Below are 20097 nucleotides of genomic sequence, written 5' to 3'. Positions count from 1 at the left end.
CCTGTCTCCCCATCCATCCACCCACCCAAGCAGAACTACAATGCTGATCCAGCCTTGGAAGAAATCCAGTTTGACGCCCCTGGTTTAGGCTGTAAGGAATGCAGGCAGGGCGAAGGTGCACACGACTCTTTTCATATAGAAGGGCTGGGCCATTTCCTTCTCTCTGAGCTGCTGTTTTCCTGTTCAATATTTGCTGGCTTGAGCCCGCTTGAAAAGAACGCAATGTGGTTTTGCCTCTTCACCACCTTCAAACCACATCGTCTTTTTTTTTTTTTTCCAGCCAGTGAGTAAAAAAGGGTGCTCAATGAACTGTAACTTGCCAAAAGAAGAACTTCAGGCAACTGCAGCAACACACCCCTGATCTCCAAATGTCTCCCTTGCCATGGCTTTGTGTACTTTTTAAATAAATCCTTCTCTCTGGTACAGGATCAAAATGTACCCACGAACCGGAGGGAATCAGGAATTTACCCATGGTTGGCAGCAGCCCTTGGAGGTGAGAATCTCTGGATTCTCACAAAAGAATTCGGTTTCTGGGGAGGCTATTCTTGTATTTCCTCACTGTAAAAGTTTTAATAGACCTATAAGTCTACGCTCACTCTCGTTTCCTCCACTTCCTCCTTAAAGAAATCCAAGAACACACAATAAACAAGGTGAACATCCGGTTCCCTCCCCCATTTCGTGCAATTAACTCCCCCCCCCCCTTAAAACAGCAGTGGAGATGTTGGAATCATTGCAAAGCAGTGGAGATGAAGAGAGCTTGGAGTCCTAGTGGACGATCCCTTAAACATGAGCCAGCCATGTGAGGCAGCAGCCAACAAAGCCAATGCAATCCTGGGTTGCATAAACAGAGGCATAGAATCAAAATCATGTGAAGTATGAGTAACACTTTATAAAACCTTAGTAAGGCCACACCTGATATACTGCAACCAATTTTGGTCACCACATTACAAAAAAAAAAGATGTTAAGACTTTGAAAAAGAGCAACCAGGATGATTAAAGGCCTAGAGACTAAAACATATGAAGAATGGTTGCAGGAACTGGGTATGGCTAGTTTAGATAAAAGAAGGACTAGGGTTGACTTGATAGCAGTCTTCCAGTATTTGAGGGGCTGCCCCAAAGAAGAGGGAGTCAAATTATTCTCCAAAGCAGGACAAGAAGCAATGGACGGAAACTGAACAAAGAGAGAAGCAACCTGGAATTAAGGAGAAACTTTCTAACAGTGAGGACAATTAACCAGTGGAACAGTTTGCCTCCAGAAGTTGTAGGTACTCTAACACTGGAGGTTTTTAAGAAGAGATTGGACAGCAATTTGTCTGGAATAACAGTGTCTCCTGCTTGAGCAGGGGGCTAGACTAGATGACCTCCAAGACCCCTTCCAGCACTATTCTGCAAAACAATGTCTAAAACATCTTCAGTTTAAAAAGAGAAGCTATAGTCGATCCACTATAAGGGGTTAAGTGGCGAAAGCACACTGTATGGCTATTTTCTGAACAATACTAATCCATGGGCTGAGTCAGCTCACATGAAAGAAAGTCTTGCATGAATGTTGCCACAATAAATTATGAGCTGTGCTAAGGCCTCACCAGTCTGGCCTCCCAAAGTAGCTTACACATGTAAAAGCATGCAGTATATCAGAGGGTTTTTGTTACATTTTTCTCGCCAGGCTGAGAGAACAATCCTTGTTTCAAATATCATGTCAAGAACTGCATGTCAAAAAATAACCAGTGAAGCAAACAGAAAATCCACAATGGCGTTTCATCCAAATTAAAGATAGCTGAAGCTCAGCCTTCAGTTATCATTGAAATGACCATCACTTAACCTTTCTGTTGTAAAAACAAGAAAACAAAATAGGCAATTTTCTATTATATATTGTGAGGTGGTGATGAAAAGACACCATGGACCGGAGAAGAACGACAAATGAATCAGTCCTGTATCAAATCATTACTGAGTGTACACAAGGCCTCAAGAACTTACATATTTTAGACACGAAATGTGAACCTTGGATGGGGAAAAATAATTAGGCTTGATAAAGTTAAGGAAATGTTCAAGACAGAAATGCAACAAATAAGAAAGATTACTAGAAGAACGCAAGCTCATGACTAGAAATGATGATCTCATTGAGATGTACTCTACTTACAGGAATTGAACTCATGTGCAAAACCAGGTAATCCTTAGACTCACTTAGTGTTGCAACCGTGTCTTGCATTGACTACAAAGACTGGCTGGCCTTAACCAGTTCACCAAAACTTGAAGTTTACAAAGCCTACTTTAATTATGACTTAACAGGATAACAGAATTGGAGGGGACCTTGGAGGTCTTCTAGTCCAACCCCCAGTCAAGCATTCCACGTATTCTGTAACATTCTGACTGGCCTGTAACCAATGTGCATGCCAGCAACTGGATTCCTCTCATGAAACGTAGAATAAATAGGGTTGGAAGGGACCTTGGAGCTCTTCAAGTCCAGGTTAAACTTAAGACTCCAAGGGCCGGATCTGGTTAGATCTGGCCTGTGGGGCCACCCTGGAAACATTAAAGGATCAGCCCCGGTGCCTCTGCCAGCAGAAAACAAGAGCTCAGGAAGGACATGTGCATCCCCACCAGGCAGAGGGCTCAGCAAAACAAACTAACAACCAAACCAAACCAAAGGAGAAATGTTTCCTCTTTGGCATTTGAGCATGCAAGAAGGGACAGGAAAGGAGAAAGGAAGAGGGGAAAGAAAAAAAAAGGGAAGAGGGGAAGAGAGCAAAAAAAGAAAGAAGGGAAGAAAAAAGAAAGGAAAATGAAGAGGGAAGGAAAAAGAAAAAAAAGGAAGGAAGGAAGGAAGGAAGGAAGGAAGGAAGGAAGGAAGGAAGGAAGGAAGGAAGGAAGGAAGGTTATAATGAGGGAGGGAGGATCTGAGGGGAACCCTGCCTTAGCACTTGGCCACCATAACTGCTCCCCTGAACATGAATGACATTGAGCTGGCCACACCCACCCTGGCCACCCACCCCTCTCCCTCCCCCACCCCTGAGATCAAACACAAGCCCTCAATGAAATCGAGTTTGACAACCCTGTTTCTAGTCCAACTCTTTTGCTCAAGCAGAAGAACTTATACTATGCTGGACAAATGGCTGCCTCGTTTCTTCTTGAAAACCTCCAGTGATGAAGAGGGAAGCCCTTCTGCTGAAATGGTATAGGGCCTCCTGTTTGAGCAGGGGGCTGGACTAGAAGACCTCCAAGGTCCCCTCCAGCTCTATTCTGATTGATGGGTTGATTGCTGGTTAATTGTCCTCGCTGCTCGGAAGTTCCTCCTCAATTCCAGGCTGGTTCTCCTCTCCTTGATTAATTCCCATCCGTTGTTTCTTGTCCTGCCCTCCAGAGCTTTGGAGAATAATTTGACTCTCTCTTCTTTGGGGCAGCCCCTCAAATACTGGAATATTGCTATCATGACACCCATAATCCCCCTTTTCTCTAGACTAGACACACCCAGTTCTTGCAACCGTTCATATTTTGTTTTAGCCTCCAGCCTGCTACTCATCTTTGTTGCTCTTCTCAAAAACATGCAACACTTCACGAATGTGTGTGTTTTGTCAGTGCAGTCATAACTTTGAGCCATGGTGAACTCCACATCCCTCCCCTGATCTGTTAGCTAGACTTAAAGAGTTCAGCAGGATTTTTTTCTTTTTGAACGGAGCCTCCAAATTATAACCTTCCACCACTCGTCCCAAAATACAGTTTGCAAGAGTATTATTTTTAGTAATTCCAGCAACAATGGTATGATTTGCTCTCCGTCTTTCACTCTGCCCAAGTATTTGCAAGAGATACAAAAAGGCATTTGCAGGCAAAACAAAAGTTTTTAAGGACTGCAACAAAACGACAAAAATGTGTTCGATTTGGATTTTTAACCCAAAGCTATATAAACTTGATAGAATAAAGCTATCTGTATCACAATTCAGACATACAGACAAACTGCAATTTAATTCGGTCCCTCTAATGTGCATGAAGCTGGAATGAAACCTGGTTAAACCTATATGGTTTTGAGGGATTGTTGTAAGGGAAAATTAGGGTCAATGGGAGTTAATGAGGAATTGGCTATGTCTACTTTATTGAAAGGAAGGACTAGGGGTGACATGATAGCAGGGTTCCAATATTTGAGAGGTCGCCACATAGAAGAGGAGGGGATCAAGCTAGTGTCCAAAGCCCCTGGAGGCAGGTCAAGAAGCCATGGATGGAAACTCATCAAAGAAAGAAGCAAGCTAGAAGTAAGGAGGAATTTCCTGAGAGTGAGAACAGTCAATCAGTGGAATGAACTTTCCTCCAGAAGTTGTGAATGCTCCAACACGGGAAGTTTTTAAAGAAGAGATTGGATAACTATTTGTCTGAAATGGTATAGGTTCCTGCTTGAGCAGGGGGGTTGGGAGTAGAAGACAGAGGTCTTAGAATTCTTCTTCTAGTCCAATCCCTTCCGAGATCCTCCAAGATCCAACTCTGTTAGTCTGTTGATCATACCATGCTACTCCCGTTTAATACTCACAGAATTGAAGGATGTGAGGAAGAAGTTCTAAAATGAACCCTACCTTGTGAAAGTGCCTCTCGAAACTTTATGTAAGTTCACAGATGAGTTCTTGCTAACTCTCCCACTCAGTGCATGGTCTCTGAGACAATGAAAATGGGAGCAGACAAATAGATAATCTTCAAGTCGTCCACCAATTGTGGTTGGTGAAAGCATGCCAAAACGCAGCTCCTTATTTAAGGAATTTAACTTCAGAGTAGAGCTAGACCACAAAGGACTTTTTTTTTACACAAAAATACACAGTGTGATATTGGAGGGCACCATACCATCTAAAACACAGTTGTGCAGCTGCTAAGACACTGAGCATACAAACATTGGCCGGACTAGAGAAAGCCAAACAGTGTGAGGATCTACATAGATGTTGGTTTCATCATAATTCCAAAGAAAAGAGTTTGGGGAGTCTGAGAAGCATAACAAGTTTTAGGTCCTTGTAGGCAAACATCAAAAAGGTCTTTCAAATGAAGGTGGACTTCATGGACACAGCCATGTGATTGTCCTGGTAGCACTGCATAAATGCTGTGCCCCTGACTTCTTCTGGGATGTCTTCTTGTCTTTCCAACCCAGTTTTTGGTTCTTGGGTTTTGATGGTGTCCAACGACCTTTCTCAGCCTGGCTTTTGGCTTCTGGAGATCAGCCAAGTCAACTGACACTTGTGCTATCTGAGTAGTGAAGCTGCAAGGGAAGGGCTGTAATAGAGATAAGGCTCCGCCACTCTTGGACTGATTCGTCTTCCTTAAGCAACACAGCTGAACACAAGATGTGGATGGAAGGTTCCAACCCGATACATTTGGAGAGCAGCTCCCAACACTTCATCAGTAGAACAGGTTGGGGAAGAACCAATCTATCCCAAAGATGGGGGTGTTTTTCCCCCCCCAAAAGGCAACTGGAGTTTCTTGAGGGTTTTTTTTTTTTCTTTCTTTGAAAACATTTCACTTCTCATATAAGAAGCTGCTTCAGTTCAGAACCTGAAGAGGCTTCTTGGATGAGAAGTGAAACGTTTCCAGAGAACAAAACCAATAAAGTCCAGTTGCCTTTGTGGGGAGGGGGGGAACCATCTTTGGGACAACCATGACTTGGATGATGGAGAATCTCCACAGCCAAAGACCCAGTAGAGATCATGCAAATAATAACCATCTTATAAAGTTTCCTTCAGAAGTTTCGTTGCCAAGTTTCCTGCAGAATTTCCTTCTGTGAACTTTAGGTCTACTGCATTGGGGACATATAGGAAGGAAGACATGGCCAAATTCAATGGATTTGCCTGTCCTTTTCACCCCTAGAGCAGCGGTGTCCAACCTTGGCAACTTTAAGACCAACATGGACTTCAACACACTGGCTGGGGAATTCTGGGATTGAAGTCCACAAATCTTAAATTTGCCAAGGTTGGACACCCCTGGCCTAAAGCATAGCCTACCACCAGCAGACTTTTTGGAAAAGTTGAGGATTATCTTTAGGAAAGACTCACCGGAAGCCCAACCCAAAAAGCACGTAAGCACCTAAAAGGAAAGTTCTCCTTCAACAATAAGAATAAGACAGCTCTTATCCATTGATCTCCATGGAGCCATTCTCTTGAAACTGAAATTAAAAGTAAGTATTCAACACAGGTTAGACTTGTAGCATGGGAATTTCTCTGGATGCTCAAGTCCTTATCTCAGCACCTGCCCCAAATTTAGGAAATCTAGCGAAGAAACGCCTAAGGCTACTAACAAAAGAACAAACGCTCACCCACTGGTTCTCTTAGTCATAACACAGCTGCTGAGATTTGCAAGCCATGCAAGGCAGTTCTTGTCTTACGACCATTCATTTAATGACCAAAGTTATGATGGCGCTGAAAACAAAAAAGACATATGTCTGGTCCTCATGGCTTACAACTGTTGCAGCATCTTCACGGTCGGGGGAATCAAAATTTTGGCATGTATTTATGACCATCCTGGGTACACACAATCCCCATTTATCACAAACACACAAACACACACAAAACCACCAGGGCGCTTGCAAGAAGCAAAGTCAGCCAAAAAAAAAAAAAAAAAGGTCATAAAATCAGACGCAACTCACTTAATGACCCCACCGCTTAGCAATTGGAAGCTCCAGTTGCCAATTGTGGTGCTTAAGTCAAAGGACTACTTGTAGAGTTTGGACTTTTGGGTAATCCCAGTCCATAAGGAACAGGGCTGGGCTGCTGGGGGCTCGCAGGGGTTTGGGAGAGCCCCTAGCTGAGATTCTGTGCACTTTGGAGAACCCCCAAATCCCACTCCTGGCTGGCCCCTCCCACCCCAGGAGTCCCCACGCAGCCCATTTTGGATGCAGGTAAGTGCAGGGCGTGCACGGAGGCTGAGGGAGGGTGAAAAACAGGCCTCCCAGGAGTTCAGGAAGGCCAGAAATGGGCCCGTTTCTGGCTTCCAGTGAGCCTCTGGAGCCCGGGGAGGCCATTTTTATCCTCCTGGAGGCCCAAGGAAAGCCTCCAGAGCCCAGGGAGGGCAAAAACACCCCTAAACACAGACCATAGTGCAGGAGGCCAACTAGGCCACACCCACCCAGCAACCAGGCAGAGAACCCCTTGATAAAAAATGTGAAGCCCACCACTGATAACGAGGCCTCGAATGAAGCCAAGCCAATGGCAGCACCTGTGGGATCTCACATCCCTTCCGGCCTATTGTCAACCTTCACCCCTGAATACAAGATGAGCCACTGAAATAAACGCATGACTATTCCCCCAAAATGTCAGTATCAAGTCATGATTCACAGACGTGGTGAGAACTCTTTCGAGGCAGGAATGTTCAGGCTTATCTCCCGAAATTCATCATCTAAGTTTTCGCCCTTTGGTTATATTCTTGTCGAAATTTCACAGCTAACTACATTACTTTCAATTTCCTTCTCCAATACAGTTTGAGTTGTCCTTTGACTGCATTTTTTTAAAATTTCAAATGTGTTTTCATTCATTTGTCGAAGTATGAATATGAAACGCAAAAATACAATGGAAAAAAATGAAAATAATGGTAAAATAAGGGAGGGGAAGAGGAGAGAGAGAGAGAAAAGTGTACAATAGAAGGGATAAAGTGGGGGGGGGGAGCATTGACTTCCAGCTTCCTTTGGTGCAATAGAATAGGGTAACACAAAACCTCAATGTTTTGAATAGTAATATACACTAGACATTTCTGACTTTCGCATAATAATTCTATAACAAGAAACCTATCCAACTGGCAAACCCCAAAGCAAAGTTTCATTTTTTTCCCCACCTGGAGCACAAAGTCCAGAAATGGTTTCAGCAAATTATTTATATACATATACATATACATATACATATACATATATACATATACATACATATATGGTATTCAGCTTTGTTCGGGTATTTTCCCACTTCATTATAGTTGTGCTTTTAAAGTTGTAGCAACATTTCGGCAGAATCTCATCTGCCATCATTAGGCTTCTGTATTGTGTTCGTCTGTGAGTCAGACTTTTACAGTTGATGATGGCAGATGAGATTCTGCCGAAACGTTGCTACAACCTTAAAACCACAACTACAATGACGTGTGTTTTCTTAAGTTTTCGCGGGTACTTACATGTATGGTATTCAGCTTTGTTCCGGTATTTTCCTAGAATCTCATCTGCCATCATCAGGCAAAACCCTTCTGGCACAGCAGTAGGCTAGCCCCAAATTTAAAACTGAAATAACTGTAAAAGTCCGACTCATAGACGAACACAATACAGAAGCCTGATGATGGCAGATGAGATTCTGCTGAAACGTTGCTACAACTTTAAAAGCACAACTATAATGATGTGGGAAAATACCCGAACAAAGCTGAATACTGTGTGTGTGTGTGTGCGCGCGCGCATGTGTGTTTTCTTAAGTTTTCACGGGTACTTACACGTATAGTATTCAGCTTTGTTCGGGTATTTTCCCACGTCATTATAGTTGTGCTTTTAAAGTTGTAGCAATGTTTCGGCAGAATCTCATCTGCCAACATCAGGCTTCTGTATTGTGTTCATCTGTGAGTCAGACTTCCACAGCCGTTTCAGTTTTAAATTTGGAGCTAGCCTATTGCTGTGCCAGAATGGTTTTTTCTTCATCCTGATTGGTTGGGAGTCTTGGTCTGTGTTTATTGGCCTTGGAATTTGCTGTGTTCTGCTTGATTGGTGTTTCTAATATCTTCTGTCTGTTTTGTGGCTTTTTTTGTCTTCTCTTCTATTCATGTTTTCAGGTCTTTTTTCAATCTCTATGGCTTCTCTGATAATTCTGTGGCTGGGGTTTTCTATAGTGGCTAGGGTTTTGGTGCCATTGAAGTCGATGCTATGACCTGTTGCTTTCATGTGTGGGACTAGTGAGGAAGTGTGCTCCAGCTTTTTTACTGCATTTTTGTGTTCATCCAGGCGGGTACTATTCTTCTATTGGTCTGTCCAATGTATGTGGCAGGGCATGATGCACAGGGGACTTCATATATGCCTTGGTTTTCCAGGTCAATTTTATCTTTGAGGTTTCTTAGGATGGCTGCTATTTTTATGTCTGTTTTGAAGGCAGTCTTGATGTGATGCCTGTATAGTATCTTACTGATTTTGTCTGTAGTACCTCTTATGTAGGGCAGGACAGCTGTTCCATAGGTCTGTTCATCTTCTAGGTCTCCATTATATCTCAGTGTGTTTTTGTGGATCAAGCCGGTGATTTTGCTTTTGTGGCACCAAAACCCTAGCCACTATAGAAAACCCCAGCCACAGAATTATCAGAGAAGCCATAGAGATTGAAAAAAAGACCTGAAAGTATGAATAGAAGAGATGATTCCACCAGACTGTCAATTATTTGGAAGCCTGCACTCACAAACAAAAAAATCTCCACACCACAAGCCAGGCAAACACCTGGGCACAAACAGATCCCCCCTGATACCTCCAGCTCAAACACACCCCAACCAGGCACCCAGAGGAAACCTAGCTTCCTAATAAATGATAGCCATCCATTTACTCGGAGCCAAGCCGCACTAAAAGCCTCCAATACAGGAAACATAATGTTGCCAGCCAATCAAGACAAAAAAAGCCACAAAACAGACAGAAGATATTAGAAACACCATTCAAACAGAACACAGCAAATTCCAAGACCAATAAACACAGACCAAGACTCCCAACCAATCAGGATGAAGAAAAAAACATTCTGGCACAGCAGTAGGCTAGCCCCAAATTTAAAACAGAAATGGCTGTGAAAGTCTTGCTTACTCCATCACCTTCTGTAGCCATCCACTGTGGGGATCAAAGTGTCCTTCCACTTTTGTGGGTAAAATCACCTTCCTGCCTTCAGGTTGTCCTTTAACTACATTAAACGCATTGCCAATTACTTGGGCATTACATCGTCAGGCATCAGCTAATTTTTCCAGAGGATTAAATTTAATCTACCACTAGATGGACTCTTTTTTTCATTTGGTAGAAATTCTTCCAAATGAACCGTTTGATTATCCCTGTGATGAAGAGGCGGCAGAAATTTCAATGCGCACTATTCTTTCTCCATAATTTTCAAACCGATTAACCAAGTGGATTACTCACACTGAGCAATATGAATTTCTCCAAAAGAATCCTGAGTGGTATTTGACCTTTTTATAAGTAGAGGCCAATAAACGATTGCTCCCTGCCAAAGGTTGAAATTCAGGGGCAAACTTGCAAAAGTGTATTAGACGCATTTCAGTTTAAGCGGATCCTTGCCTGTCTAACTGATGGATTTGACTGTATTTATTGGGATCCCATTTTTATTATTTTTACAAACAGCAGAAGGTGGTGAACGTATCCAACATGACTTCCTCCACCTATTTTCCCCTCAAAAAACAACCCTGTGAGGTGGGCTGAGAGAGAGCGACTGGCCCAAAGTCACCCAGTCTCAATTGACTCAGCCTTCCGTCCTTCCGAGATGGGTAAAATAAGGAGCCAAAATTGTTGGGGGCAAGAGGCTGACTCTGCAAACCCCTTAGAGAGGGCTGCAAAGCACTTGTGAAGTGGTATATAAGTCTAAGTGATCTTGCTAACTGGGAAGGAAGGAAGGAAGGAAGGAAGGAAGGAAGGAAGGAAGGAAGGAAGGGAGGGAGGGAGGGAGGGAGGGAGGGAGGGGGAGGAAGGAAGGAAAAAAAGGAAAGATGGACCGTGATGGTGCAGTGGTGAGACTGCAGTATCGCAGGCCAATTCTGCCTACTGTCAGGAGTTTGATCCTAACCAGCTCGAGGTTGGCTCAGCCTTCCACCCTTCCGAAGTCGGTAAAACGAGGACCTAAATTATTGGGGGCACGAGGTTGACTCTGCAAACTGCTTAGAGAGGGCTGTAAAAGCACTATAAAGCGGTATATAAGTCTAAATGCTATTGCTATCTTCCTTCCTTCCTTCCTTCCTCCTTAGGTTGACTCAGCCTTCCATCCTTCCAAGCTGGGTAAAATGAGGACCCAGATTGTTGGGGCCAAGTGGCTGACTCTGCAAACTGCTTAGAGAGGGCCTTACAAGCATTGTGAAGCGGGAAAAAGGCTAAAGGCTCTGGCTATTGCTATCAGCCATGACTTGGTGGCACCTAATCAAAGTCAACCAACCAACCCTGGTTGATCCAAGAAGCTGGTTAGCGCCTGAATGGGCCAAATCATCAGGAAATCCCCCCAAATGAATTGTCACCTTCTTAGCTAACTCTACTAAGGTGAATTGCATGGCGTGGAAGAAGGCTTTCAGAGGCGAACCTGGAGGCCAAACAATGGAGTAGAAAGTGAAACTAGTATTAAGGAGAGCGGCTGCCTTCTTGCAGATTTTGAGGCATGAATTCTGCAAATCCTCCGGCAGAAATTTATTTTAAGACTGACTGAGAAAACTAGCGAAGCAGGCTGCTGCGAAAGAGACACCTTTGGGAAAAATTACCCTGGGAAAAAAAAAATAACAAAACCCGAATCAATGCTTTACGATGCCACAAAATGAAACCTATATTTATCTCAGGAAAAGAAAGAAGAAGAAAAAGAGCTGAATTATGCATGAAAAGGTTCGCTGCACCCATAAAGGCACTCCCTCTCTGCTCTTTAAAAATGTTGATGGAGAGCAACTTTCTCTGGATTGAAACTTCGCCGTTATCCAGCCAAGCCCAACCTCAGCCAGAAGCGTGCAAATTGCAGAGCCCTTGTACCTGCCGCACAAAATTAGCACATCAAACAATAATGTTCTTTCTGTATGTTTTGTTCTGGTTGTAAACAGGGGGACCTCTTCAAACCTGCTATTGTTGGGTGGAGTCTTGGGTAAAGGGGTTGACATTAGAAAGGGTTGAACCGCTTTTTTTTTTTTTTTTTTTTGGAGCAGTTTGAATTTAAACTGGACTCAACAACCCAAAATTTAAAGATTTCACACATTTGCTATCTGGGGCTCAGCTGAAAACAAATTTTCCCATGTCTGCTTTCCAGTCTGCTCAAGTCACCTCCGCATCATTCACGTCTCTTCATGCCTTAAAAACCACCACAAAAACAACCTGGGTAATATATCTCGATGTGTTATCACAACTTTCAAAAGTCTTTGCATGAGGTGGCACCCGCTGGGAGTCCCTCCGGACTGGGAAATGAAACAAAGAAGTCCCAGACCTAGGTTTGTGCACGGATGGGAGACCACCAAGAGATCTCATATCTGTGGTTAGCCTGGAAATCCTTTTTAAAAAATCACATCAATTCAATACCATTCTCAAGAAACTGACCATCCATGAAATCTCCTGGAGTTGAGCTCTGCTCAAGAAATTATGTAGTTGTGCTGTCCTGTATAAACAAGATGATACTGAAGAGCTGTGAAAGGTTGTTTCTTCTCCAACAATGTCCACAACAAAGATTATGGTTATCTGGAAGAGTTATTAGGGCCCTGCATCAATATTTGCTTTGAAGTTGGCAAGTTTAAGATGTATAGACTTCAGCTCCCAGAATTCCCTAGCCAATTCTGGATGTTGAAGTCCGAACGTTGCCACATTTGGGGGAAAAAAAACACTGCGGTACATCAACTGCTTTGTATCTATCTACAAGGAGACACAACATTTTGTTGTGCTAAGGCTGCATAATCTGTCCCAAACCTCAAGATAAATCCAAGGTGTTTTTAACGCGACTCAAGGGGAGCCTTATGCCCTATGTTATTTAACAAAATAACTGGACCTTGTAGGTCATCCAGTCCAACCCCTGCTCAAGCAGGAGACCCCATGTCATTTCAGACAAACGGCAATCCATTAAACCTATGTTCGTGTGTTTAACGTATGTTCGCAAAACCCCTTTGTCCAGGCTGTGAGGAAAAAACAACAACCCACAAGCAGCATCTACACAACACTTTACCCAATAGGATCCCATCCTATTGGGACCTTCTGGTCATCTAGTCCAACCCCTTGCTCAAGCAAGAGACCCTACACCACTTCAGACAAAGTGGCTGTCCAGTCTTCTTTTTACAGAACAACAGAGTTGGAAGGGACCTTGCAGGTCATCTAGTCCAACCCCCTCCCCCGCCTAAGCAGGAGGCCCTACCTATACCATTTCTGACAGATGACAATCAATGCATTAAACATCTGCTTGTCTGTTTAACATATGTGCACAAAACCCCTTTATGCAGACTGTGAGGAGGAGAACAACAACAACAACCCCACAAGCATCATCGGCACAACTCCTTAGCCGATAGGATCCCATTCAAGCTAATTTAGGCACCCAGAGAAATTGCATGAAGGGACCTCAACTCAAGAGACCTACAGTTGTTATAATCCCAATTGCATTGATTGCAACAAAATGGAAACTGCAGGCCCTGCCTTCCCCCCGGCCGTTATAAGTCGAGGACTCCCTGAATTGTAAAATACCAGAAGTCCTTGACTTCACGACAGTTTATTTAGTGACCAAGATTACAATGGCACTGGGGAAAAAAAAATGGGACTTAGGACTGTTTTTCTCACTAGCTGCAGTATCCCCACAATCATGTCATCAAAATTCAGACGCTCGGCAACTGATTCGTAGTTATGACGGTTCCGGTGTGGTGGTGGGGTGTCACGTGATCCCCTCTTACAACCTTCCAGCCAGCGAAGGCCATGGGGGCAGCCAGATTCACTTAACGATGGAAGCAAGTAAAATGGAGCAAAGTCCACACAGCCACCGTGCCGCTTACCAACCTCGGTCGTAAGTTTGAGGACCTCCAACACAGCCCTTTTTCCACCGCCAGGGCCCAGATCAAGTCTGTCTTCCCCCTCTAGGGTTTCCCTCCTTGGTCAAACAGGGGCAGAACCACATCAAACACAGCTTCAACATTGTCCTTCGCCTTGCCCACTTCCGCAGATGAGCCCCCCCCGTACCCCCAACATGAGGGGGGGGGTTGCACAGCTGAAGAAATTAGTCCGTTCTCCTCCACACACACCTCCTCCGAATTCCCACTAGACTTACTCACGCGACTGCAGCAACGGAAATAGTGAGTGGATTTATGGAATGAATATAGAATATAGCCGTGATGGGGCATGCAGAGTCACTTCTGGCGGCATGCGAGAGAGGTCAGCACGGGAGCTTAAAAGGGTTAGCCACCACTGGAATATAGAATACCAGAGTTGGAAGGGACTTTGTAGGTCATCTAGTCCAGCCCCCTGCCTGAGCAGGAAACCCTACAGCCAGGGGTGGGATCAGCCAACAGGGAGCCGCAGCAGAGGGCCAAAAGAGCCACATGTGGCTCCAGAGCAGCGGGTTGCTGACCCCTGGACTGCCCTAACTATCTAGGAGGAGCGGCTGCTGCTGCTGCTCTATGTTTCCTAGACCCTCGAGCCTTCCCATCCAGGAACAGCCTACCTGGCAGCCACTGTTACAGCGTCCTAGCAAAAGCCCAAGAAAGGCTGCTTGCTGCTACTACTTATGGGGGCTCCAAGGAGGGTCTCGTAGAACGGATTGGAACCAGACCAGAACACAACATTTTTAAAAAATGCCCTTTTGTTTTGAGTTACTCTAGTTGCAGGAACTCCCTACCTGTGAGGTTCTGGCTCAGCCCCACCCCAACTCATAGGATTACTCTTTGGTGGGGGGGGGGGGAGGTGGTTGAGGGATCGGAGATCCTCCTGGAAACTGGTTGGATTTCAGAGGCAAATACAGAGCAAGAAGCCACGCACAGCCTTGCCACGGTCCCTTCTAGATCTCTGCCAACCCCAACTCCTTTATTCTACCCAAAAGTCGCTTGGGGAATCCCAACAGGTGAGTTCAGGAAGAGTTCAGGACCGGGGCAGGTCGAAATTTCGACGAAACTCGGGAAATGGGGAAATGCTTCAAAGGGGTGGGGGAGGGGATGGGAAAGGAAGCAGGATTTTCCCACGATCCACAAGGCGACCAAGAGATCCAAGCGAGCAAAGGATCCAGGAAGAGGAAGTTTCAGGTTTGTTGAAGGTAAAAGGGAGGGGAGGGGGAGGCCAAGGAGCGCAACGAGAGAAGAAACCCAGAGCCCGCAACGGATCCGAACCCGAACCCGAGGCTCGAAACGGAGCCCGGTTCCCACGCGCCCCAAAGGCCACTTTGGAAGGTATCTTCCCAACCGCCGGCTCCCTTCAGAAAGAGCGGGGGGCTTCCAGCGAGCGATGGGCTGGGCCACATGGGCCTTGTAGTCCCGGCTTGGAAGGGGAGGTGGGGGAACAAAGCCGGGGACACCCCCAAAAAAAATAAGTCCCTTCATCGCGCGACTGGGAGGAACAAAGGGAAGCTCCTTTTCCCCACCCTGGAAGAGGTTTGGCCTTCAAGAGAAGGGTCTGCGGAGGATGGAGGGACCCCCGACCCGGGATAGGGGACCCCCAAAAGAAAGGGGACCCTAAGAGGGGAGAAAGACGGTTCTCCCCCCGCCCGCCCCCGCCTTACCGCCCCCGCCTTACCGCCGGAGCAGTCTGCTGGGAACGGGACAACTTTGCGCCAAGTTGGCTGGGCTTCTTTTTGTCAAGCTTGGGGCCGGCGTCCCATCGGCTCGGGGGCGCACGAAAGCCAACGGGAGGCGGGGGGGTCTTCCGCGAGCCGCCGCCGCCGCCCTGCTGCCCGAGCAAACAAGCCTCTCGGGGCCCGCTTTGGCCACGCCTGGAGGGGCCGAGCCGAGCCGCCTCGCCCGCCTGCCTCCGCCCGCCGCGGAGGAGCATCCCAGCCCAGCGCTCGAATCGCCTCTATCGACCGGGATGGAGCTGGAGGGGACCTTGGAGGTCTTCTAGCCCAGCCCCCTGCTCAAGCAGGGCACCGGCCTAGACCATTCCAGACAGATGGGTCCGGGAGCACCGTGGCTGCTGCCTCCCCCCGCTCATATAATAGATGGGGGGGATAAGCATACTTTTGTATTTATTTTATTTTATTTTATTATTTTATATTATTTTATTCTATTATTTTATTTATTTAATTTTATTTATTTATTTAATTTCATTTATTTATTTAATTTCATTTAATTAATTGATTTTATTTGTGTATTTATGTATTCTGCCATGTTTATGCCGTGTGCCTTAGGGGTGGAGACCCTTGGAGAGCTGTGCGCCACGAAATACCATGTGGACGTAGGCCAGGGAGTGGATGTTCAAAAGGACCCTTAAGTTATTCTAAGTTTTAAGTGTATGTGGGGAAGCTGAGCCGAGGAAGGCTTGGTGAGCATCAAAGACCCCACAGTTCCCCCCTGCTCCTCCTTCCATGAAACCCCACTCCCTTCTAGCACTGATGATGTGACCTAGTTGGGTCACGAAACGTCTGCAAGGAAAACACCCAGCTCAAGAGAGACCAGGGACCCTTCATTTCAACCTTGAGTTACAAACCTCTACTGGCCCCTCCTTCCTTTTGCTTTTCCTCAATTCCAAGACCAAAACTTTATTCCTGGAAAATTAATTCCCGTAACTATTCCGACCTTTCCTGTGCACCTTTGGCTGTTCTTCAGCCCAGGGAAACCCAGGCCAAGTGCCTCATTAGCGCCTTTTCCATCCGCAATGCATTCGCTCGGTGTATGAGTGGAAGTTGGCCCTGCAGTTAAAAAGCAGCTGGGTGTGTGTGTGTGTTTTTGTGTGTGATTTCCTTCAGCCTGTGTCCATCTGTCACTTCTCTGCTGCACCTTGAGAATTTTCCAGCTGTAAGCCATGCAGTGGTGGAAAATTAACATCTGGAAGGCAACGAGAGGAAAGTAAAGTGGGTCGGAAATAAAAAAAAGCTTGAAAAGATTCTGATAGAAGAGAATGTGATCAGGAAAATATTAGAACGTGCAGAAATGAATAGACTAACATTGCAATTAAACAAAAAGAACAAACTGAATATTGTATGATATGGGAATTGTTTTATCAATGGTTGGAAAAGAAAAATGGAAATTAGAAATTAAATATATGAACTTAGAAGATATATATATATATATATATGTATATGTATATGTGTGTGTGTATTATATATATATATGTATGGTATTCAGCTTTGTTCGGATATTTTCCCACGTCATTGTAGTTGTGTTTTTAAAGTTGTAGCAACGTTTCGGCAGAATCTCATCTGCCATCATCAGGCTTCTGTATTGTGTTCGTCTGTCTGAAGTGTTCGTCTGAAGCCCAGACGAACACAATACAGAAGCCTGATGATGGCAGATGAGATTCTGCCGAAACGTTGCTACAACTTTAAAAGCACAACTATAATGACGTGGGAAAATACCTGAAAAAAGCTGAATACCATATATATATATATATCAAAGCTGAATACCACAGATAGATAGATAGATAGATAGATAGATAGATAGATAGATAGATAGATAGATAGATAGATAGATAGATACAACATATAAGAACATATGAAAATAGAGGGGAAGGAATTAGGAAAGGGGTGATTACAACGATAAAGATATATTATGTATAGTAAGTTAAAATAAGAACATAATGTAATTATTGTTGTTACAGCAAGGAAACTGTATTAACCATAAATATTATAGCACAAGATATCTGTACCCAGACGACACAGTTTAAAGAAAAGATGGAATGTTTGTAAAAATAAAAAAATAAGAAAACTTTAAAAAAAGGAAATAAAAAAGCAGAGCCAGGTTTAATTCTCTGCACCCCCACTGTTTGTTTGCTGTTCTGAACTTGCTCTATTCTAACAGTCGGGCATTGTTAAGCATAGATCCACACTTACACGCTTACATATAATACTTTTAACTGAGTTAGAACAGAGTAGAAAAAAATAAATTTGAAGATTCTTTGGGTTGACCAGCAGAGAGCAGTATTGTAACAGCATTAGCAACAACTTTTGTAAGTAGGGTAAATAAATAAGTTTTCCGCTAAGGATATCTGTATTTTAATCCTCGGAATAAATTACTCGTGCAAGACTATCTTCCTCAGTTGGTGGAATAGATCTAAGCTCCTGAGTTGAGTCTTCATTCATACTTGCTAAAAGCAAAGAGAATTCAAAAAGGCATCAACAAATTTATTATTTCGTTATTATTTATTGCTAATTTAAAAGAGGAAAAATAAGGTGGAAATTCCATGTATTCTGAAACAATCTGACTGGCTTGTAACAAAGAGGCATGCCAGCAACCTGATTCCTCTCCCAGTGTGTAGAATAATAGGGTTGGAAGGGACCTTGGAGGTCTTCTAGTCCAACCCCCCACCCCACCCCCCCGCCCATGGTAGGAGATCCCTACACCATTCCAGACTTTCTTTGGGCTTGGTGAGATGGATCATAGGAAGATTAATAGAACAGAATAATAGAGTTGGAAGGGACGTTTTCCAACTTTCTGCCCAAGGAGAAGACCCCATTCCATTCTGTCCAATCTCTTCTTGAAAACCTCCGGGAATGGAGCAAACCACGACTTCTGGAAGCAAGTTGTTCTACTGATCGATTGTCCTCACTGTCGGAAAATTTCTCCTTAGTTCTAGGTTGGGAGAGAGGGAGGGAAGGAGGAAGGAAGGGAGGGAGGGAGGGAGGGGAAGGGAGGAAAGAAATGAAAAAGGGAAGGAAGGAAGGAAGGAAGGAAGGAAGGAAGGAAGGAAGGAAGGAAGGAAGGAAGGAAGGAAGGAAGGAAGGAGAAAGAATGGGATGGGAAGAGAAGGAAAGAAAATGAAAAATGGAAGGAAGGAAGGAAGGAAGGAAGGAAGGAAGGGGATGGGAAGGGAAGGGAGAAAGATGAAAAAGGGAGGGAAGGGAGGAAGGTGAAGGGAGGAAAGCAATTGGAGGGAGAGAGGGAGGAAGGAAGGGAAGGGAGAGAGGAAGGAAGAGGATGGGAAGGGAAGGGAGAAAAGGGATGAAAAGGGGAGGGAAGGGAGGAAGGAAAGCAATTGGAGGGAGGGAAGGAGGAAGGAAGGAAGGGATGGGAAGGGAGGAAGGAAGGGAAGGGAGGAAAGAAATGAAAAAGGGAAGGAAGGAAGGAAGGAAGGAAGGAAGGGAAAGAATGGGATGGGAAGGAAAGGAAGGAAAATGAAAAAGGGAAGGAAGGGGATGGGAAGGGAAGGGAGAAAAGAGATGAAAAAGGGAGGGAAGGGAGGAAGGTGAAGGGAGGAAAGCAATTGGAGGGAGAGAGGGAGGAAGGAAGGGAGGGGAGGAAAGAAACAAAAAGGAAGGAAAGGAAGGAAGGAAGAGATTTAAGGAGCTTCCACCTTTCCACCTTTCTTCTCCTGCCTTCTGGTGCTTTGAAGAATACGTTGACTCCCTCAACTCGACTAGACATACCTAGTTCCCTGAATCATTCAGAGAATATAAATTATTAGTTAAATAAATCATAAGGCTTAGCCTCCAGACTCCTTACCATCTGAGTTGCTCTTCCTGTGCTCTTTCTAGGACCTCCCACGGTCGCTTAGCCATTAGTGATGGAATCAAGGGCTACCTGTATGGCCCTTCATGCTGTTCCACATTTCATGCCATTCCATAGCTTCTCAAATCCATCCAAGTGCGAGAAATAAGCGCCTAAATGCTCACACCAGAATACCCTACATCACCAGGCTTGAGATTTTGGGCTTGGACAACCTTGAACTACACCACTTATGGTTAGACTTAAGCATAGCACACAAAATTATCTGCTACAATGTCCTACCAGTCGATGACTACTTCAGCTTCAACCGCAACAACACAAGAGCACACAACAGATACAAACGCAATGTTAACCGCTCCAAACTTGATTGCAGAAAGTACGACTTCAGCAACAGAGTGGTCAATGCCTGGAATGCACTCCCTGACTGTTGTTACATCCTCAAACCCCCCACTCCTTTAACCTCAAACTAACCACTATTGACTTCATCCCATCCCTAAGAGGTCTGTAAGGGGCTTGCATAAGTGCACCATCGTGCCTGCCGTCCCTGTCCTATTGTCCCCATTTATTCGTACCTATTATCTTGTAACTGATTGACAATTCAAATAAATAAAATAAAATAAGTATGTCACCAGACAGTAATAATTTAAAAGCCTAATTTTAAATCATAATTTGGAAAAAGTGAGCATCAAAAGACCTAGCTAATGCTTAGACCCATTAAATGTCAGGAACAGCCGCCAGGATAGAAAGTGAAAATAGAAGGAGAAAAAAAGTACATGGACGGAAGCCCAAAACTTGATTGCAGCTTTAGGCAGTATTTCATTTTACACCTTTTCATTCAAGACAGAACAAGATGTT

General features: G+C 44.6%; 1 protein-coding gene across 4 annotated transcripts in view; it reads right to left on the bottom strand.

Moving 5' to 3' along the window:
• The window catches only part of TSPAN14 (tetraspanin 14), a 51135-nt gene extending 35486 nt beyond the window's left edge, over positions 1-15649 (bottom strand). For 2 of the 4 annotated variants that reach the window (XM_087963959.1, XM_087963958.1), the window contains exon 1: positions 15380-15577. Coding sequence is in view for 1 of the 4 variants with exons in the window: in XM_087963957.1 (XP_087820083.1) it covers positions 15380-15634 (255 nt within the window). In the remaining 3 variants the exon portion in view is untranslated. Of the gene's footprint in view, positions 1-13653; positions 13944-15379 lie in introns of those variants that run through there. The other 2 variants (XM_087963957.1, XM_087963960.1) reach the window with 2 other exon arrangements.
• Positions 15650-20097: the final 4448 nt, after the last annotated feature.

This window comes from Notechis scutatus, chromosome 4, assembly GCF_049901735.1.
Source record: "Notechis scutatus isolate UNSWTSFEM ecotype Mainland chromosome 4, rNotScu1.2, whole genome shotgun sequence".
NCBI classification, from domain to species: domain Eukaryota; kingdom Metazoa; phylum Chordata; class Lepidosauria; order Squamata; family Elapidae; genus Notechis; species Notechis scutatus.
The sequence above is the reverse complement of the archived record's forward strand: the minus strand, read 5'-3'. Positions and strand labels throughout refer to the sequence as shown.